Raw genomic sequence first — 19401 nt, 5'->3', positions numbered from 1 at the left:
GAGGAAAGCAGAAACCATACCTGTCTTGTTCTACATTTTACAACCCCTCGTCCCCACCCCGCGCACCTAGCACAATACCAGACATGGATTAGGTGCTCAGCTTGTTACCTAAGCCAGGGCAGAAGGCTGGTGATCCGCGCCGCCGAGGTCCCATAGCCTGCGTCGGAGCCCGAGCTCCAAGGAACGACGACTGGTAGGGGGTCCGGCAGGGGAGCCGGGCCGGCGCAGCGCGGGCGGCCTCAGCCGCAGGGGTCAAGGGCACACGGTTGGGGCGGTTGACTTCTGGGCGGCTGCAGTTCCCCGGGGGGCCGCCGGGGGCACAGCCCAGGCTGGAGGGCGGACGCGCCGAGTCACGCCGGCCCGGGCGGGGCCTCGGGCCGGGCGGCGACAACGGGAGCTGCTGGCGGGAGCGGGAGCGTCAAGAGGCTTCCTGCAGGTGAGGGGCGCGCCGGGCGGGCTCTCCGGGACCCCCGCACCTGCTGGGCTCCAAGATGCCCGGAACAGCGTCGGGGGCCGGGGCGCCCGATGTGGCCTCGGGAGGAGAGGGCGATCTGTATGGGAAGCGGGGTTCAGGCCTGCCGCCCCCCAGGTCCCCCAAAAGTCAAGGGGGAAGTTTGCTCCAGCGAGGATGGAGCAAACTTGCCTGTCATCCCGTTCACCCTGCACCCTGGAGATCCGTGCTAAGTCTTCCCAAGTAAGACAGACACCCTCCCCCTTCGCCCATCCCGGGAGGGCTCCGAGGGTCGCGCCTAGATGGTGGAAGCCGCCGTGGGCGGACTGAAGCCGGTGTCACAAGGCAGGAGCAAAGCCTCAGGGTCAGGAGGAAAATGCGGGGGTTACCCAGTGCTCACAGGCTCCAGGGTGCACTGGGAGGTCCGTTTCTCCACGGAGCTCCAGCTTTCCCGGAAACTAAGGCCAAAGGTGACTCAAGTAACTCGGATGGGCCGGCGGGGTCCAGCAACTCCTGATCCAGCAGGAGCTGCTTTTGGTGCCTGATGTCTGGTATTTTTCTTTCAAAGCACCCATTAAATATACCCTGTCTTTCCCCTCTGGTTACACTCTCTCTGCCCCTTGATTGTACCATGAGATTGGGAGGGGCAAGGCGCTTGGGAGTTGATGGTCCCACAGCAGGGCAGGCACAGGGCAGAGGTTCAGACATAGTTTGGGAAGGGGCTTCCACTTGTCCCAGCTCTGCACTTTGTGTTCAAAATATGTAAATGTGTTAAAACATCAAGAAGGCCTCCTTGGGTTGTAAGTGCCCCCAAGCTCTCAGAGGCCTCCAAGGAGTAGTCAGTAACCTCGCATTTGGAGGGTCTATTTCAGAGGGGTAGATGAGGCCCAGCTGGATGGGCCTTTGCTCAGGACTATCCAGCAGGTAAGTGAGGGGCTGGGCAGAGCAGGTATGCTCCAGGGCCAGCCTGATCTCTGTGTCTGGTGGTGAAATGAGGAAGCCAGGGTCCAGGCACAGACTGTGGGGATGTTAAGGGAACCACAAAGTGACTGGCTCCCAGGAGACTGTACAAGTTGTGTGCCCTGGGTTTTGGCACCAGCGGCTATATGACACATGAAGGAACCTGTCTGTCCAAAAAATGCCCTCTCCTGGGACATGAAACGACAACCCCTTCTTCAGACTTTGAGTCCCTTTTGGAAACTTGTCTTTTGGGGTTTTGTTCTGCATCTGTTTCCTGAGGAGCTGACTGTGGAGTGCCCACTCTCAGCCTGGGCCCTGGTGTCCAGCAAGGGAGGCCATTCACCCCTCTGCCTTCTCCCGTGGGGAGGGGTATGTTTATGGTGTTTTGAGTCACTCTGTAGGCCCTTTCAGATCTTCCCCAGTGGCTCAGTGGTAAAGAATCCACCTGCAATGCAGGAGATGCAGGTTCGATCCCTGGGTCAGGAAGATCCCCTGGAGAAGGAAATGGCAACCCACTCCAGTATTATTGCCTGGAGAACTCCCTGGACAGAGGAGCTTGGCAGGCTACAGTCAATGGAGTCTCAAAGAGTCAGACATGACTGAAGCAACTTAGCACGCACGCACACACGCACGCTAGGCCCTCTCATCCAGGTCAGCCACTCTGGAAATGGCTATGGAATCTACCTTGGGCATAACCAGTGAGCTTTCGAAAGCGGTGGGTTTTATTTGTAATCTCTATGAAACAATTCTGGGGTGATATCCACCCTTTGATCAGAGCCCACATGGTTCCCGCTGTGTGTCTTCTGAGGCGTGACCTCTTCACAGCTTTGGCCAAAACGTAACTTCCTTGTTTTTCAGTGGATTCCTAAAAGCCCTTTGTTTTATTGCAGAAGAGTCCCGTTGGGATCAGGCTGAGTGTCCTTGGCAGAGGAAACAGGATTTACTGAGAAAATCTGAGTATAAACCACACTGTGTGCGTGTTGGGGAAGGGGCAAAGACAGCATTTCTTAGGAGCTGCTGGACAGGGAGCATCTGTTCTCTTGGACCTTCTTTTATGCTGACATTTCTGCATCTGGGAAGATTCCGTTAAGATCCTCTGTGCTCATTCTCTTGGCTTGATGATTAGTAAAATCAGATGGTGGGTTTGCAGTTCCTCAAAAAGTGAAGTCTAGAGTTACCATGGGACCCAGCAATTCCACTCACAGGTATATACTCAACAGAATTTTTTTGTTCATGCAGAGTTATACATTCATAGCAACATCATTCACTTTAGCCAAAAGGGGGAAACAACCCAGATGTCCATCAGTGGACCAAAGGATAAACATAGTGTGCTATCTCCATACGATAGAATATTACTCAGCCATAAAAAAAAATATGAAATACTGATACAAGTTACAGCTTGGATGAATATTGAAAATACCATGCAAGGCAAAAGAAACGAGAAGCAAAAGGTATGGAATAGGCACATCTTTAGCGACAGAAAGATTAATGATTACAGGGGTTGGAGGAAAGAAGGAATGAGAAACGAATGCTAATGGATATGGAGTCTTTTTTAGGGAGAGTAGTGATGAACATGTTCTGGTATTAGATTGTGGTGACAGTTGTACAACTTTACGAATGTACTAGAATCCGCTGGGTTGTACACTCGAAGATAGTGAATTTCATAATATATGAAAAACATTTCACTGCACCGCATGGCTTACTTAATCTTGGTTCCCTGACCAGGGATTGAATCTGGGCCCTCGGCAGTGAAAGTGCAGAGTCCAGGGACTGCCAGAGAAATCCCCCAAATATCTCAATTTAGAAAATTAGGTGGTAGGAGGCCTGCTCTGTCTTTAAAACTTTATTATTTCTGTAAAGTGGCATACTCGCTTAAAAATATTCAAACAATACCAAAAAAGAGGGGAAAAGCTCAAAGAAGAAAGTAAAAACTTCATCTGGCAAGCACTGTTAGCATTTAGGTTTAGAGTGCAGATGTGGTCAAATTGCTGAGGATTAATCTTGGGCAAGTTCCTGAAGTTCTTGCCAAAATGAAGAGGGACCCCTGCTACTGAATGCACAGATGTTGCTGAAAGCTCAGTGATGCCTGCTGTTGTCATCGTTCCGTGTATGTGTGTAGGTGTAGTTAGGTCCCTGTGCTTGGTGGTGCACAAGTGAGATCAGGCTCTATGTGCTGTTCTATTGTCCAACTTTTTCATGGACAAGCTTTTTTTTTAAGACTTTATGATGTTTTTAGAGTAGTCATAGGTTCACAGAAAAACTGAGTGGAAGGCATAGAAATTTTCAATAGGCCCTCTGTCCGACACATGCATAGCCTCTTCCATTATTGACATCACTCACCAGAGTGCTTCATTTGTCACATTTGATGAACCTACATTGACATAATCACCCAGAGACCATAGTTTATGTTATGGTTCTCTCTTGGTCTTGTATAATCTGTGGGTGCAAATGAATCATGAACAAACTTTTCGCGTAAAAAATCTTCCACTGTAAAATTGCCTCCAGAATATTCCATCGTACGGGTGTATAATAGCGTAGCCTATAATCTCCCATTGGTGGAGGTTTCCATTGATTGATGGAGTTGCCCATTGGTTGAAGCTGTTTGCCCAGCACTGCTACTACATTAGAACCTACAGTTCAACATCACCAATTGCAACTTGCTTTCTGAGCGCCTACAGGCTGTGTGCCTGGGAGTGCAGATCCGTGACTTAAGCCAAGGGTTTAGGTGTCTGGAAAAGTAGGTCATGGCTGATCAGAGGGGAGTCCAGTTGTCCTTGGGCCCAGGTGAGAATTGGCATTGGATGAGCCAAGGGAAAGGAGGGTGTCCAAGAGTGTTGGGCGAGGGAGGCTGCCGAGGAAAAGGGTGGAATGGGGCTGGAGTGCTGCCAGGCCCCCTGTCCGCAAGTGGGTGTGTCAGGGGTCAGTGGAGGAGAGAGAAGGGCGGATTCCAGGAGAGGGGCCTCAGGCAGCTTGTGGCTCAGAAATGCCTCCCCTCCCCAACCCGGCTATGGCAGCCCTTCCTGGGCCTGGGTGTGTGCTCAGGCCCCACACTCTGGACCTGGACATCTAGAGAATCAGTTTACATTTATTGAGGGCTGTGCCTAGTTGGGCGAGGCCAGGGTTTGCCCTCCGGGGATCCAGTTAATGATCCCGGGGGCGCTGAGGGAGCAGGAGTTCAACTCGTTTGACTAACTCACTGCCTGTCCAGCCTGTGCTGGGCTCACGGGGCTTTCTTCCCTGTGAGGACCTCAGGGCAGCCTGTAGGCCCAGACACTGGCCTGACATGACAGTCCTCTGTGTGTGCTGGGCCCTGTCACCTGCTTTCCTGGCTGCCCAAACCTGCTCCTTGAACCCTTCACACCCTCTCCCTTCCTGCCACTGGACTTCTTGGCCTAAGCTGTTTTCTCTGTGATGAAGGCCCCTGGCTTCAGCTGTTTTTCAAGGCTCCACCTCAAGCTTCCCTGGATGGCCCATGGTGGACCCCTCTCCCCAACAAGCTGGTAGCCTCTCTTAGTCCTATGATCCCCTGGCTTTGGAAGCAGAGCTCTCTGGGTGGTTCTCTGACCTCCTCACTGGCTGCTGGCCCCAAGGGCAGGCTGGCACAGAGGGGGGCCATGTTGAAGGGGGCAGGTGAAATGTACCCCTTCCATAGCCTGCCTGACCACCTGCCACATTCCCAGGCCCCCTTCTCCTGGTGTTCAGCTCCTGGTGTCTGCTTCTGTCCCTGGCTGGTCCCTGGGGTCCTCTTGGGTCCTGGCCCAGTTGACAGATTCAGCCTGATGGACACTCCTCGGGCTATATCTAGACAACCTTTCTGAGGGCCTGGGACCGTGAAGGTGATAATACATGCTGGGGGGCTTGTTTTGGTCCCAGCCCTGCCAGTTTCTCATTTGTAAAACTGATTTATGTGGACATATGGCAGAGGCCAATAAAATATTGTAAAGCAATTCAGTTCAGTTCAGTCACTCAGTCGTGTCCAACTCTTTGCGATCCTATGAACCGCAACATGCCAGGCCTCCCTGTCCAAAACCAACTCCCGCAGTTTACCCAAACTCATGTCCACTGAGTCAGTGATGCCATCCAACCATCTCATCCTCCATCATCCCCTTCTCCTCCTGCCCTCAATCTTTCCCAGCATCAGGGTCTTTTCAAATGAGTCAGCTCTTTGCATCAGGTGGCCAAAGTTTTGGAGTTTCAGCGTCAACATCAGTGCTTCCAATGAACACCCAGGACTGATCTCCTTTAGGATGGACTGGTTGGATCTCCATACAGTCCCAGAGACTCTCAAGAGTCTTCTCCAACACCACAGTTCAAAAGCATCAATTCTTCAGTGCTCAGCTTTCTTTATAGTCCAACTGTCACATCCATACATGACCACTGGAAAAACCATAGCCTTGACTAGATGGACCTTTGTTGGTAAAGTAATGTCTCTGCTTTTTAATATGCTGTCTAGGTTGGTCATAACTTTCCTTCCAAGGAGTAAGCATCTTTTAATTTCATGGCTGCAATCACCATCTGCTGTGATTTTGGAGCCCCTAAAATTAAAGTCAGCCACTGTGTTCCCCATCTATTTGCCATGAAGTGATGGGACCAGATGCCATGATCTTAGTTTTCTGAATGTTGAGCTTTAAGCCAACTTTTTCATTCTCCTCTTTCACTTTCATCAAGAGGCTCTTTGGTTCTTTGCTTTCTGCCATAAGGTTGGTGTCATCTGCATGTCTGAGGTTATTGATATTTCTCCTCCAATTAAAAAAAGTCATAATTAAAAAGAATGGTAGAATGCATAAGTTTCAACACATTGGGGACCATTTAGTCAATGAAAGGCAAAGTTAAAAATTCCCTCCAATGTCCTATGCCAGATCTGCCCTCCCTCACCCAGGTTTTTACTTCCCCAGAAGAGAAATTAGTGTGTATTTGAATACCAATGGCAACAGTGCCTGGAGGTCCAACCATAAGCTGCCCCCATAAGTGTGAGAAGATCTGGGGACCACCGTGTCTTGGAAAGCTACTGTTCAAGGACATTGCGGGCTGGCCCTCCCATTACAGAGGGTAAATGAAGGCCCAGAGAGGGGAGGTGTTGTGCCCCAGACCACACAGACGATGCAGGGCAGAGTGGTGGCCTTCCAGCTGCCTGCAGTGCTGCCTGAGGGTACAAGGTGGGCCGGAACACGCTTCTGCATCGCTTTTTGGCAGCTTGCTGTCTGTCTGGTTCCTCTCCACTCCTCCTTGCTGTGCTCATGCGTGTGTGTGAGCCTGGGCCGCACTTGGCCTGCAGACCTGGCCCTCTTTCCTTGCACATGCTCTCTTTGATTGCAGGTCCCCTTTCCTGGGCATCACCTGCCGCTCTCCCTGAAGCCCTCATGATCAGCGCTTCTCCAGCCTCTTTCTCACCCGCAGACTTCCTTCTTGGTCCTTAACCAGCACTGTTTCGTCTCTCAGCAGAGCTTCCCTTCTGCCCCCTCTTTCCTGGGGGATGTCACCCAGCAGTCCCTTTGCACCTCCTCTGTTCCGGCAGCCCCCTCCTCCTGACCCCACTGTCATAGCCTCACACTGCAGCCTATTTTATAGGCTGGTTGTCTTACTGGTTAACTGATCTCCTTAGACCTGGGGCTGAAGCTGGTGACCTGTGAGCTGGGTGGAACCTGGCCACTGTCTGCTTACTGCGCTCCTTAAAGAATTCTGTTTGTTCCTTTAATGTGGCCTCTGATCACCAGTTCCCCAGAGGCATACCCACTGTTCCTTGGTACTGTGCACACCCAGCTTCCCACATCATCCACCAGCCCTTTGAGTTTGAAATCCTCCCTTTACAAGGGCTAAGCCTTATCTTTCTGTCTGTCTCTGACTACGGCATCCACAGCACAGAACACATCAAAGAGCAAGAGGTTCATTAATTGATATTATTGACTGAATGAATATATTAATGAGTGAAAATAAGTGCAAAATAGTTGTTTCATGTGTGCAAAAAAAAATAATAATCATGGTTGCAGGTGCACAGAATATTTCTGGAAGGATTCATATAAACTTGGTAACAGTAGATGCCTTGGAGAAGGGAACTGGGGGGCTAGGGGGATGAGATGGAATTAGGATACCCCCTGTTCCTTTGGAATTTAATTCAAATTTTACAAAAACTGGAGTCTCATTGAAAGGTGATTGCATGCTTTCAGAAGATCAAGTCTTGGCATTTGAGGCCTTTTTTGCTGTGGGCCCACCTCTGCCTTCTCAACCTTGAGCCCCCCTGAATCTGATGTGGTCTTTCCTCCTATCCCAGTAGTGCCCAGTCCGAGATGGGGTCCCAGGTCTCGATGGACGCGGGAGCCGTGCATGTTGTGATTGTGGGCGGGGGCTTTGGTGGCATCGCTGCCGCCAGCCAGCTGCAGGCACTGAACATCCCGTTTGTGCTGGTGGACATGAAGGACTCCTTCCACCACAACGTGGCAGCCCTCCGGGCCTCCGTGGAGAGTGGTAAGGGGCCCCTCTCTGGGGCATTCTTTGTGACAGTGGCCTATTCACCACTGTGGGTCAGAGGGTGGTTTTCTCCCTTTACGGCAAGGTGCCTAAATTCCACCATTGACAAGCTCTGGGGAATGTGAAGTCCCTGCCCTTAAGCAGCTACCACACGAAGGCCCCAGAGGTCAGAGTGTGAGTTTCCTTGAGGGCCTGGGGCTCAGACTGGGTGCTTTAGGGTGTAGTGGCCACCCAGGGGTCGTTTAACCACTGGTGTCACTGTTGGCATGCGGCTCAGGACGGGTTCTGAGTTATTCTGGCCTCCTGTGGGCAGCTTTATACTGCAACCTCCTTTCTATCCATTCCCCAGGGTTTGCCAAAAAGACATTCATTTCCTACTCGGTGACCTTCAAGGAAAACTTCAGACAGGGCCTGGTGGTCGAGATAGACCTGAAGAATCAGACGGTGCTGCTGGAGGATGGCCAGGTGAGTCCAGCAGGGGCTGACCATTCTCAGCTGACTTCAGGAGGCCCCTGGGATGCGGTTGCTGGTGGGAGGATACCTGGGCTGGTCTCCTCAGGGACGAGGCACCCTCATCCCTGCCCTGTGCCTGGAAGATAGCAGATGCCTCCTGAGCCGAGGCCAGACCCCAGCGGCCACAGGAGAGTGGTGCAGACATTTTTGGAGCCCTCCCTGTATGCCAGGCACTGTCTGAAGCCTCATGTATTCTCCTTTAATGCCCAATGTGACCCTGGGAGGGAGGTGCACCCCAACCTTAAGAGCCTTGCCCAAGACCCCACAGCTGGAAAGACTCCACCAACATGTGGACCCAGGCAGTTTTTTTTGCCCAGCCCAGAGGCCCCATTGCTGTCTGGAATCAAAGGGTAGGTGCTACGATCCCACATCACCCGGTGGGGGAGGGGTGCAGAGGTTTTCCTCCTGGAGTTTGTGCCCCTCAGCATGGCATAAGTTCAGTGCCTGGTGGATCCCCAAGGGACCAGAAATCTGTCAGTGAGCCGCCACCTGCCCACCCACTGGAGGGTCCCCTCCAGCCTGGCCCTCTGCTCTAGTCAAAGCTAAGTGGGGGTTGGACAAAGGGGCTCCAATTCCTGTCTTTAATGAGTGTGTGGTTTCTTGTGAATTAGTCCTCCTTGAATCAGTTTTAAGACTATAGAACCTCTGCTTGGCATGATGATAGAAAACCTCCTTATCCTGTGGCTTTGGGTCCCTGAGGGCATCTCAGGCCTCCATGGGGGAGTGACGGGCTGAGTAGGATACAGACCCTCCAGTCTCCCTCCCATCAGAGCAGCTCTGCCTTTGTCAATTTTAATCTGTAACATCTTATGGAAAGACCCGAATGAATGAACTTTTTGGCCAGCCCAAGGGATTTCCTTCCCCCCCCCTTTTTTTTCTTCTTTTGGCCAGGATGGGGGAAGTTTCTTCTAGAATAAATGTAGTAGTAGGGAGATTCTAGACTAACTCCACATTGGAAGCTAGAATCCTACTTATTCCCCAGAAATAGTTTTTTGCCTGGTGGAGCCTGGGGTTGGATGCAGAAGCCACGCTCTACCCTCACCTTTTTTTTTCCCTTGCTCCTCCCAGGCCCTACCCTTTTCACATCTCATCCTGGCCACGGGCAGCACTGGGCTCTTCCCGGGCAAGTTTAACCAGGTTTCCAGCCAGCAGATGGCCATCCAGGCCTATGAGGACATGGTGACGCAGGTGAGCTGCCCACTGCCAGGGGCGGGGATTGAGGACAGAGCTGGGGGAGGGGCCCTGGAGAGTGAAACAGCTGTGGGACACCTGGGGCGGCAGCAGGGAGCCCCCAGAAGGTGTCTGGGGCTGCAGGAGCACTGTAGAGATGCAGAGTTACCAGAAAGAGGCTCCTGGGGGAAGACCTTTGGACCTGTCTTGAAGTTTGGACATGGGCATCTAGACCTGCTCGTGTAGCTATTGGCTGCTGTTTGTACAGGGCATATGTTTTACAGAGCAGGCTTGGATCCATGCTCTTGGTTCTCACAGGGATCCTGAGAGGTGGGTGGAATGGGTCTGTCCCCACTGAATAGATGAGGCATGGGGATCTAGAGAAGGTCATGCAGCCGTGTGACTGAGATCAGGCCTTTCCTTCTCTGCAAAGCCACTGAGAGGCCTGGGGAACTTCTCACATAGTCATGAGCAGATGTTAGACTTGAAGTTAAGAACCTAGCCTATGAACTCAGGCAGATCTGCTTATCTGCAAGGTGGGCAGGCAGTGAGAGCTTAGTAAGAAATGCAGGGAGACACCCAGCAAGAGCCTGACCCCCAGGAAGCTTATTTGGACCCTGAACTTGGAAAGGGTTCTCTATGCTTCCTTGGTCAAGGAACCCGCTTCCTAGTCTGGACCCAGAGGTGGGGTGGACTTGAGGGTATGCTTCCATCTCCTGCTTCTCCAGGTCCAGCGCTCACAGTCCATTGTGGTGGTGGGAGGAGGCTCTGCAGGAGTGGAGATGGCAGCAGAGATTAAAACGGAATACCCTGAGAAAGAGGTAGGCCAGTGACCTTGGGTTTGAACTCCCAAAAGTGGGCTTCTTTTTTGTCTAATGAACATCAGAATTTGCTCAGGGCCTGGGAAGGGAGTCCCATTAATATAAAGTGGGAGCAGGTGTTTCCCATCTCTTGCTCTCTGTACAGGGGCCCCCCTAAAGTCCCATTCTGCTGGGAATTCTTCCTGGAGAGCTAGGGTGTGCCCTAACGTTCAGTGACGGGTTCTGCCCTCTAGGCCAACCCAGAGGATCAAGCCCAGGGGGGAAACATTACAAACTCCCATGTGCCCTGCAGCAATTTCTCCTTGTGATAGAAACTTTGATTACCTCTTTTGGCTGACAACCGGCTTGGTCACAGATTCCCTCATTAGTGTCTTGTCTGGGTAAGAGACGCGTTTCCCTGGGGCTCAGACGGTAAAGAATCTGCCTGCAATGCAATGCAGCAGACCTGGGTTTGATCCCTCGGTCAGGAAGATCCCCTGGAGGAGGAAACGGCAACCCACTCCAGTATTCTTGCCTGGAGAATCCCATGGACAGAGGAGACTGGCAGGCTATAGTCCATAGGGTTGCAAAAGAGTGAGACATGATTGAGCGACTAACACTAACACACTTTTTCTGGATAAGAGACAGTAGTCTTCTCCCTGGACAGATAGGGGGACCCTGCAGTGCACCCCTCACAGCCCCTGCTGGGGAAGGACTGGCCAGCACTGTTTTCTGCCCACGAGAGCATGGCCCTGCTCCCGTTTGTGGAGGGATAGAGGCATCTTTCTGGCATCTTGGAGAGAAAGGCAGCAGGCTGTAAAGGCTCAGCCTGGGGCTGAGTGATGCTCAGCAATTATGGATCCATGAGGCGAGAGCTTGCCTGTAGCTGATGCCAGATCAGCTTCTGGGAGCCACATGGAGCCTGTGGCTGGTTCTTTTTCCCTAGAGAAAGGCAGGTTGGTTTTGAAAAGTAAGATCAATATAGGCTAATTTAATTATATGCCTATTCTTTGATGATTTATTGGAAATTATTATGAGTGACTGATGTAGAAGTTGATTAATTTTGATTTATGGGGTAGAGACTGGTCTGAAGTAGTAAATAACTCAGTATAATTCTTGTATGTTTATAATTAGTAGACAGGTAAGAGTAATAGTAGTTACCCTTTATTAAGGAGTCAGTATGTGCTGAGTTGGGGCTTCCCAGGTGGCTCAGCAGTAAAGAACCCACCTGCCAATGCAGGAGATGCGGGTTCAATCCTTGGGTCAGGAAGATCCTTTTGAGGCAGAAATGACAACCTGCTCCAGTATTCTTGTTTGGGAAATCCCATGGACAGAGGAGCCTGGTGGGCTACAGTCCATAGGGACCCAAAGAGACATGACTTGAGTATACACGTACGTGTGCTGAGTTATGTGCTTTCTACTTTGTCATTTCATCATTACAGAATTCCTCTGAGTGGGACTGTCCACCATATGAAGTCTTTGGGAGGTGTCTGAGTGGATATCTGAGATGGGATTTCAACCCAGGCAGTCTGCTCTGAACATCTCTACAGGCCGCCTTCCACGTCACTGCACTGACCCAGGCAGCAAATAGACATGCCTGGAAGCACCAGTTTTAGAACTAGCTTTAGTGTAAATGTCAGCCTGATTTACAGAGTGTTGATGGCTTACATAGAGACTGTGTAGGTGCCCAAGGATGCTTGAAAATCATTTTCCACATGGTGCTCGATGAGGTATGTGTCAAGAAGCATTGGCACATCTGAAAGAATTCTAGTCTGGGACATATGGGTTCCAGCCCAGCTCACCATTAACTGGTCTGAAAGTGAAAGTGTTAGTCGTTCAGTTGTGTCCAACTCTGTGCGACCCCATGGAATGTGGCCCACCAAGCTCTTCTGTCCATGGGATTCTCCAGGCAAGAATACTGGACTAGGTAGCCATTCCCTTCTCCAGGGGACCTTCCTGACCCAGAGATCGAACCCGGGTCTCCTGCATAGCAGGCGGATTCCTTACTGTCTTATAACTGGTCTGCCAGTGGGCCACCTACTTCTCTGGGGCCTCAGATTCCTCACCTGTAGACTGGAAGTTGGGAGGAGGTGGGGGAGAAGCACCGCTATGTTTTCAGGCCTCTTTGTGTGAGGGGGAGACTCAGTGTTTTTTCTTTGCCCTGTGGTTCTTTGCCCTCAGGTCACTCTCATTCACTCCAAGATGGCCCTCGCAGACACAGAGCTCCTGCCCTGTGTCCGGCAGGAAGTGAAGGAGATCCTGCTCCGGAAAGGCGTGCAGCTGCTGCTGAGTACGTGCAAGGCCCCTCCTGCCCGGCCCCTCTCCCCAGCAGAGGTTTGGTCTCTTCCCACAGTCCGAGTGAGGGTGGCCGCGCTCAGCCCAGGCTCTCTGTTCAGTGCCCATTTAGCCCCTTGTCCTGCTGGAGGTGTGTCTGGGCAGGGCCAAGGCCCCGGTCCTGACAGACTTCTGTGTCGTGGAGGCAGCACTGTCCTGGCTGTTGCTTTGGATGGAGTACAGGTGGGACCCATTTGTTGAATGGTTTAAAAATCACGTAAAAGATTTGACCTGAATTCGGAGAAGGCGATGGCCCCCGACTCCAGTACTCTTGCCTGAAAAATCCCATGGACGGAGGAGCCTGGTAGGCTGCAGTCCATGGGGTCGCTAAGAGTCGGACACAACTGAGCGACTTCCCTTTCACTTTTCACTTTCATGCATTGGAGAAGGAAATGGCAACCCACTCCAGTGTTCTTGCCTGGAGAATCCCAGGGTCGGGGGAGCCTGGTGGGCTGCCGTCTATGGGGTCACACAGAGTCGGACACGACTGAAGTGACTTAGCAACAACATAGCAATGATATCTCTTTGGTGGAGAGAAGAGGTGTTTTTGGTTTGTATTTTGAGGGTGGTGGGACTTCCCTGTGACTCAGATGGTAAAGAATCTAGACCCAGGTTGGATCCTTGGGTCAGGAAGATCCCCTGGAGAAGGGAACAGCAACCCACTCCAGTATTCTTGCCTGGAGAATTCTATGGACAGAGGAAGTCTGGCGGGCTACAGTCCATGGGGTCGCAGAGTCAGACACGACTAAGCGACTAACACTTTCAGTTTTCAAGGGTGGTGGAGTGTGGCTTTTGTCTAGAGCAGGAGGGAAGAGATCTACCCAGCATATTAGGGTGGGGCTCTTGTTCCGGGGGTGTGACCCCCCCAGTTCACTGCCCGACCCTCTCACCTTTTGCTGGGAGGGTGAGGTGTGTGCTCCGTGAGAGCCCTCCCGGCTCCTGGGCTTCATGGAAGTGGCTGTACAGCCCTCCTCCAGGCAGCAAGGACAGTGGACCCCTCGGCTTCCCTTGTCCCTGACGGGGATAAACCTGGAGGGCCCGTCCTGCCTGGCTGGGCTAGTGGAGCGCACATTCAGGGAGGTGTTTTCCTCAAATAACTTTTCGCAGAACCTCTTGGGAAACTCAACCTCACTCCCCCAAGTTGCTTCTTGGAACCTGCCTCCCCTTGGGTCCCTTGGGACCAGATGTCCCGCTGGTGCTTCTCAGGGCTGCAGAGCGCACTGTGTCCAGCTGTTAGGCCAGCCCTGGCTTGGGCCTTGGCCTTGGAGACACACCTGCCCTCTGCCAGCCTCCTGGTCAACGAGCCTCCCCTGACAGGCGAGCGAGTGAGCAACCTGGAGGCACTGCCTGTCAACGAGCGTCGCGAGTGCATCAAGGTGCAGACGGACAAAGGCACGGAGGTAGATGCCAACCTGGTGATTGTCTGCAACGGTATCAAGATCAACAGTGCAGCCTACCGCAGCGCGTTTGGTAAGTGGGAGGCTGAGCGGAGGGCCCCTCCGCAGGTTGCCTCTTCTCTCTCCAGCCCCTGGGGAAGGTCCTGCAGGACTCTGCCCCAGGAATCGGCTTTCTGCCCCCCACCCCAACGCTATCTCAACGGCTCATTTGGTGTCTTCTGAATGGTGACATCAAACTTCAAGTTTGGGTCCACTCCTGCTGTGCTTCCCTCTTCTGTTTTGATGGTGACTTAGCTCAAGGTGCCCAGTGACCAGACTCTTCCAAAATCGGATCCCGCGCCCCTAGTGGTGAGAGATGGAAACAGGTTTCAGAGAGAATGATTTGCTTTGTTACTTTTCTCTGCTTTTTTCTACTTTTCTCTGGGCTTCCCTTGTAGCTCAGTCAGTAAAGAATCTGCTTGCAGTGCAGGAGACCCGGGTTTGATCCCTGGGTTGGGAAGATCTCCTGGAGGAGGAAATGGTGGCCCACTCCAGTATCCTTGCCTGGAAAATCTCATGGACAGAGGAGCCTGGTGGGCTGTAGTCCATAGGGTCCCAAAGAGTTGGGTACTTACTTTTCTCTGCAGATGCAGGGGAAATTCCAGGGTCAGGCCTTTCTCTGTCCATAGGTGCCGCTCTCCCAAAATCCTGACCCAGACATTTGACCACTTGAGCTTGGAACAATCTTGAAGAATGGGGGCAATAATGAAACCTCTTGTTCTTAAAGCTCAGCATTGACCTACTGAACTAAAATGGAGATGAGGGAGCTGGACCCATGGCTCCACCTGTGAGCTGGAGACTCAGTGGTTCCTTCTCAGGCCCCACTGTGGGCGTGTCCCCAGGTCCCCATCATATGCTCCCCAGTACCTTTCTAGATAAGAAGCTCCTGTTGTGTGTCTAGCGGAAAAGAATGATCCAATCCCAGAAAGAAACCTGTCCTGGCTGTTTGGGGGTGGGATTGAGGACTTAAAATGTACAGAGATCCCAGGACTTAACATCTAATGGTCCTAATGTTATATTTCCAAAGATAAATTGTTTAAGTCCCTTATAAAGAAAATTTTATCATTTATTAAAGCCTTGCATTTATTTAAAAAAAATCTGATCCTCATTCAGAAGGAAATCCAAGACTTGCCTAGGTTGTCACTTAATCATCATAAGTGAATTCTTGTTGATGGTGGTAACTTATAAAGACTCAAGTGCTTTGTAAGAAGTGACCCTTTCCAATATTTCTGACCAGTTTCCACCCTAGAATTGTAACCTCACCTTTGCACGAAGCGTTCTGAGGTGGGGAGGTCAGGCAGAAATAAACCAGGAAGGAGACTTGCTCTTGAGGATGTGTCTTTAGAGGGTGGCCGGACCAGCACCATGGCCAGGCCTTACTGTGGTTCAGGTGGCCACGGCAGCTCAGGATCTTGGTTTCAGGCTGGTTCTTCCTGGCAGGTGATCGGCTAGCCAGCAACGGCGCTCTGAGAGTAAACGAGTACCTCCAGGTGGAAGGTTACAGCCACATCTATGCCATTGGAGACTGCGCCGACGTGAGGGAACCCAAGATGGCCTATCATGCCAGCCTCCACGCCAACGTCGCCGTGGCCAATATTGTCAACTCCATGAAACAGAGGCCCCTCAAAACCTACAAGCCAGGTCAGGAACCCCACATGCGGCACAGTCTTAAGAGAGTTTGGGTTAGATGTGGAGAAGCTTTTGTGGACTTTAGGATGCCTGAACGCTAGAACACACTCTCAAAGTTAGGCATAGAAACCCGCCCCCACACCCCCAACCCCAACCCAGAGCTCTAGGAAGATATGCTGGGGACTTGGCCAACTTCCTGAAAGCCATATGCATTTCCCCGCCCCGACACTGAAGGCCCCGGGAAGAGTTTGTGCCCAGGGAGTTGCAGGCCCGTGAACAGTGAGCAGGATTCTAGACTGCGTGCGTGTTTCTGCTCCACAGGTTCACTGACGTTCCTCCTGGCCATGGGGAGAAATGACGGCGTGGGCCAGATCAGCGGCTTCTACGTGGGGCGGCTTATGGTTCGGCTGGCCAAGAGCCGGGACCTGTTGGTCTCCACGAGCTGGAAAACCATGAAACAGTCTCCACCCTGATGGGGAATCCGGGTGAGAGAGAGGTACCACCGCTGCCTGGGCATCAGATTTCCTGACAGATGGTACCCACTTGACAAATGCCAAAGGGCAAAAGCTCTTTTCCTGGAGTAAGATGTCAGTAAAGTACTGACCAGAAATACAATTTATAGAAAACCAAAAACTGGGAGAGGGAGAGGGAGAGGGATATTAATGTTAAAAAAGACACCCCTAAGGAACTCTTTCTGGGTTTGGAAAGGTATTCTTGCACTCATGCTGGCTGAAGGGTTCACTTGTTCCTGAAGGGCATAGCCTGCCTTCTCTACCCCAGCCTCCTCTTGGATGTGTGTGTGTGTGCATATGCGCACGTGCACACACATGCACGGTATGTGGCTTTCAGAGCACTGAGTAGGGGAGAGAGCTCCCTCTCCTGGTGGCAGGAAGCATCTCCCTATCTGTAAGGGCAGGAAAGAGGGCCTGCTCAAGACCAGCTAAGGAAAGAGGGCTGGGATGGAGGGATGGCCTGCATCCCAACCTCTCCCATCACATGGGGGTGGGGAGGCCTGTACATCCTGCAACACTCAGATTAATAGAAGCCTGATTTTTAAACTGTTAGTCCATACCATCTTTATTCTTCATGAAACATTATTTCTATTTTTAGATCCTGATTATATACCATAGGTTATATTTAAGAAGCATTAGATGAAATTTCCCTCCTGGTTAGTCCGTTCTACCAGCTGCTGGGGGTGTTTAAGGAAAGGCAGCCAAGCTAACGTGACCATTTTCATGGGTTGCAATCTGGCTAACATTCAGGGAATAGATTGGGGTTCAGCAGGGGAACCCCTGCATGCTTCCAGGCTAGAGTCATGGGCAAATTTGTGACAAATCTCCAGCTGATGCTGGGGCAGGAGTACCTTGTGGGAACCCTGTGGTTTTGTTCCTCTGATTTCCTGACCAGTCCCAATGTCACTTATCTGGAGGCTCAGCCTTGTGGCAATAATGCCTGCCAACAATGATGTTAAGGTATAAAAAATAAAAAGTTGACTCCTCTATTAGAGAGAGGACTTCTAATCAGGACAAGCCTATTTGGGACCACAAGCCTAAGGCAGGAGTGGCTGATGAGTTCATCTGAATAAATTCAGGTCCCGCCCTGGCCCACCCTGTCTCTCCCTGCCTACTTTTAATGGTAACCTCTGGGTCCTTGGCCAGAATTCTTAGGATACCAGCCTCACTGGGGTCTTGTGGTCTATCCTGTCTGGGCTGTGGCCCAAGTCTGTTCCATGCCGTTGCCCATGCTTAAGAGAGACTGTGCCTCTCTCCCAAAGGATGGCCACCCCATGGAGGCTTCACCCAGGCCTCCATTCCTGCGGACCACAACCAACCAGGCTCCCTTCCTGCAAGCGGGACCTGCTGCCTGAGAAACACAAGCCATTGCGTGCAGTCTGCCCCGGGGCCTGCCGTGGTGGAAGCCTCTGTCCTGTAGTGACAGGCCTTGTTCTATTTATAACATTCTAGAAGTGTCCATCCATGGGGACACAGTTCTCCAAACTGAGGACAAAGTTGCAATAAAAGAATATATTGTAAGAAAGACACTGGATCTTTTATTTTTTTTTCCTTTCATTTTCTTTAAAAAAAACAAAACAAAACAAAAAAAAGCCTGAAGCAAATCTTTTTAAGAGTAGTTACAGATATTATAGGGTTAAAGGTGGGGGCACTAAAACAGAAAAAAGCACCAGTGAGATGCCTTTCTAATTTTCTTCTCTCCCATCACTGAATACAGACAGCCAACAAAGCCCAAGTCACTTTTTTTTCCGCCCTCTTCCCTTGCAAAAAAAAAGGAGAAACAGATTTTAAGAATTTTGAAAGGATTTTGTGTGTGTGTAAAAGTCAATGCTATAAATCTAAACAAAGTCTGTGTTTTTTTTTCCAAAAGTTCTAAAACAACAGGAAGAAAACACATAGAAAGAAAACCCTGGTGGAGACCTGGTTAATTACGGACTGAGGCTCTTTTTTAACGAGAATATAAAATAACAGAAATGCAGAGGGCTCTTCCCATGGGCAGGGCCTGCTCCTGCAGCTCCTGCTACCCGCTTCCCTCTCCGCTGCCCTCCGCTCCCCTGCCGTCAACCTTCCTTTCTCCTTTTAAAGATAAAACCCCGCTCCTGTGACTCTGATCCTCCTGATTCCCGTTGGTGAGTATGGTGGCCGCCTGTGGGCGCAGGGCGGCTACTTGGCATCAAGCTTGGCCATCTCCTGTACGTAGATGCCGATGCTCTCGCTGTCGAAGAGGAGGAAGTAGACGTTCTTCAGCGAGGATGCACTCGAGTCATCAAAGTGGGCCGAGATGGCTTTGAGGGTCACCTGGGCTGCTGTCTGTTTGGGGAAGCAGTTTCTGTGCCGAAAGGAAAGAGGAGCCAATGTCACTTTGGTCCTGGGGCCCATGAAGGAACTCTGCCCTCAGCCCGGGGTGGTGGCAATGTGATTGCTTCTTATCTTGGCACCAGGCCCTTGTTCCTGTCACTCAAGGTCTTACTGTGTGCAGGGGGGTCCACACACAATCTCTTTTGACCCCAGAAGAGGGACAGCCTGGGAAGGAGACAGGCAAAGGTCATTGTCCCCACTTTACAGGTGCCGCACTGGCTCAGAGAGGCACCATGGTTTTAGGGCTGGATGGTGAGGAGCCCAGTGTTTGAATCTATGTGGCCTGACTCAAGTTTGGCTTAGCTTTAAAAAATACCAACTCAGTATTTAAAAGACCTGATCTTGCAGAAAGCCTGTATAGTTTTAATCAGCTCCCTCAAAACTGGGTTCCATGCTAAACGGATTATTTATTAAAGGGCACAAATGTATGCTCAAAAGAGGGACGTCTTCATTAATTCCTGTCTCATGCATTTCACCTTCCTCTCACTAACCCATGTGGATGTGCCAATGTAATTTCAGCAGTGATGATTCTGGGCAGGGCCCCAAGCCCCAGGATGCCACAGGAGAGCTCTCTGCCAGGGACCCAACCATCGTGGTGACACCCTGGCCCCCTTGGGTGGGTCTGGGATGGGCTGGCCTGATAAGAATTCTTCTTGGTCAGCTGTCATGTCCCAGCCCAGGACATCCTGGCGAGTGGTCGCAGTTGTATGCAGAGAATTCCATTCACAGCATCTCCAGGCCAGGCTATGGAGACCCAGCACTGCCCACTTGGG

The 19401-nt window shown here is 51.4% G+C and overlaps 2 protein-coding genes across 6 annotated transcripts in view; one reads left to right on the top strand and one right to left on the bottom strand.

Moving 5' to 3' along the window:
* The first annotated feature begins 263 nt into the window (after window positions 1-263).
* On the top strand, window positions 264-17795 carry AIFM2 (apoptosis inducing factor mitochondria associated 2). Of its 5 annotated transcripts, none has more exons than XM_024986698.2 (10): window positions 264-436; window positions 7683-7873; window positions 8226-8341; window positions 9458-9577; window positions 10288-10380; window positions 12541-12649; window positions 14011-14163; window positions 15570-15770; window positions 16080-16243; window positions 17533-17795. In XM_024986698.2, the coding sequence occupies exons 2-9, from the start codon at window positions 7696-7698 to the stop codon at window positions 16229-16231; spliced, it is 1122 nt and encodes a 373-aa protein (XP_024842466.1). In that variant the 5' UTR covers window positions 264-436; window positions 7683-7695; the 3' UTR covers window positions 16232-16243; window positions 17533-17795.
* MACROH2A2 (macroH2A.2 histone) overlaps window positions 17789-19401 on the bottom strand; it is a 52781-nt gene continuing 51168 nt past the window's right edge. The window contains 1 exon segment of the mRNA NM_001076086.1: window positions 17789-18599. Within this exon segment, the coding sequence (NP_001069554.1) occupies window positions 18434-18599 (166 nt within the window). The 3' untranslated portion in view covers window positions 17789-18433.

The sequence above is a fragment of the Bos taurus genome, chromosome 28 (genome assembly GCF_002263795.3).
Source record: "Bos taurus isolate L1 Dominette 01449 registration number 42190680 breed Hereford chromosome 28, ARS-UCD2.0, whole genome shotgun sequence".
In the NCBI taxonomy this organism is placed as follows: Eukaryota; Metazoa; Chordata; class Mammalia; order Artiodactyla; family Bovidae; genus Bos; species Bos taurus.
The sequence above is the reverse complement of the archived record's forward strand: the minus strand, read 5'-3'. Positions and strand labels throughout refer to the sequence as shown.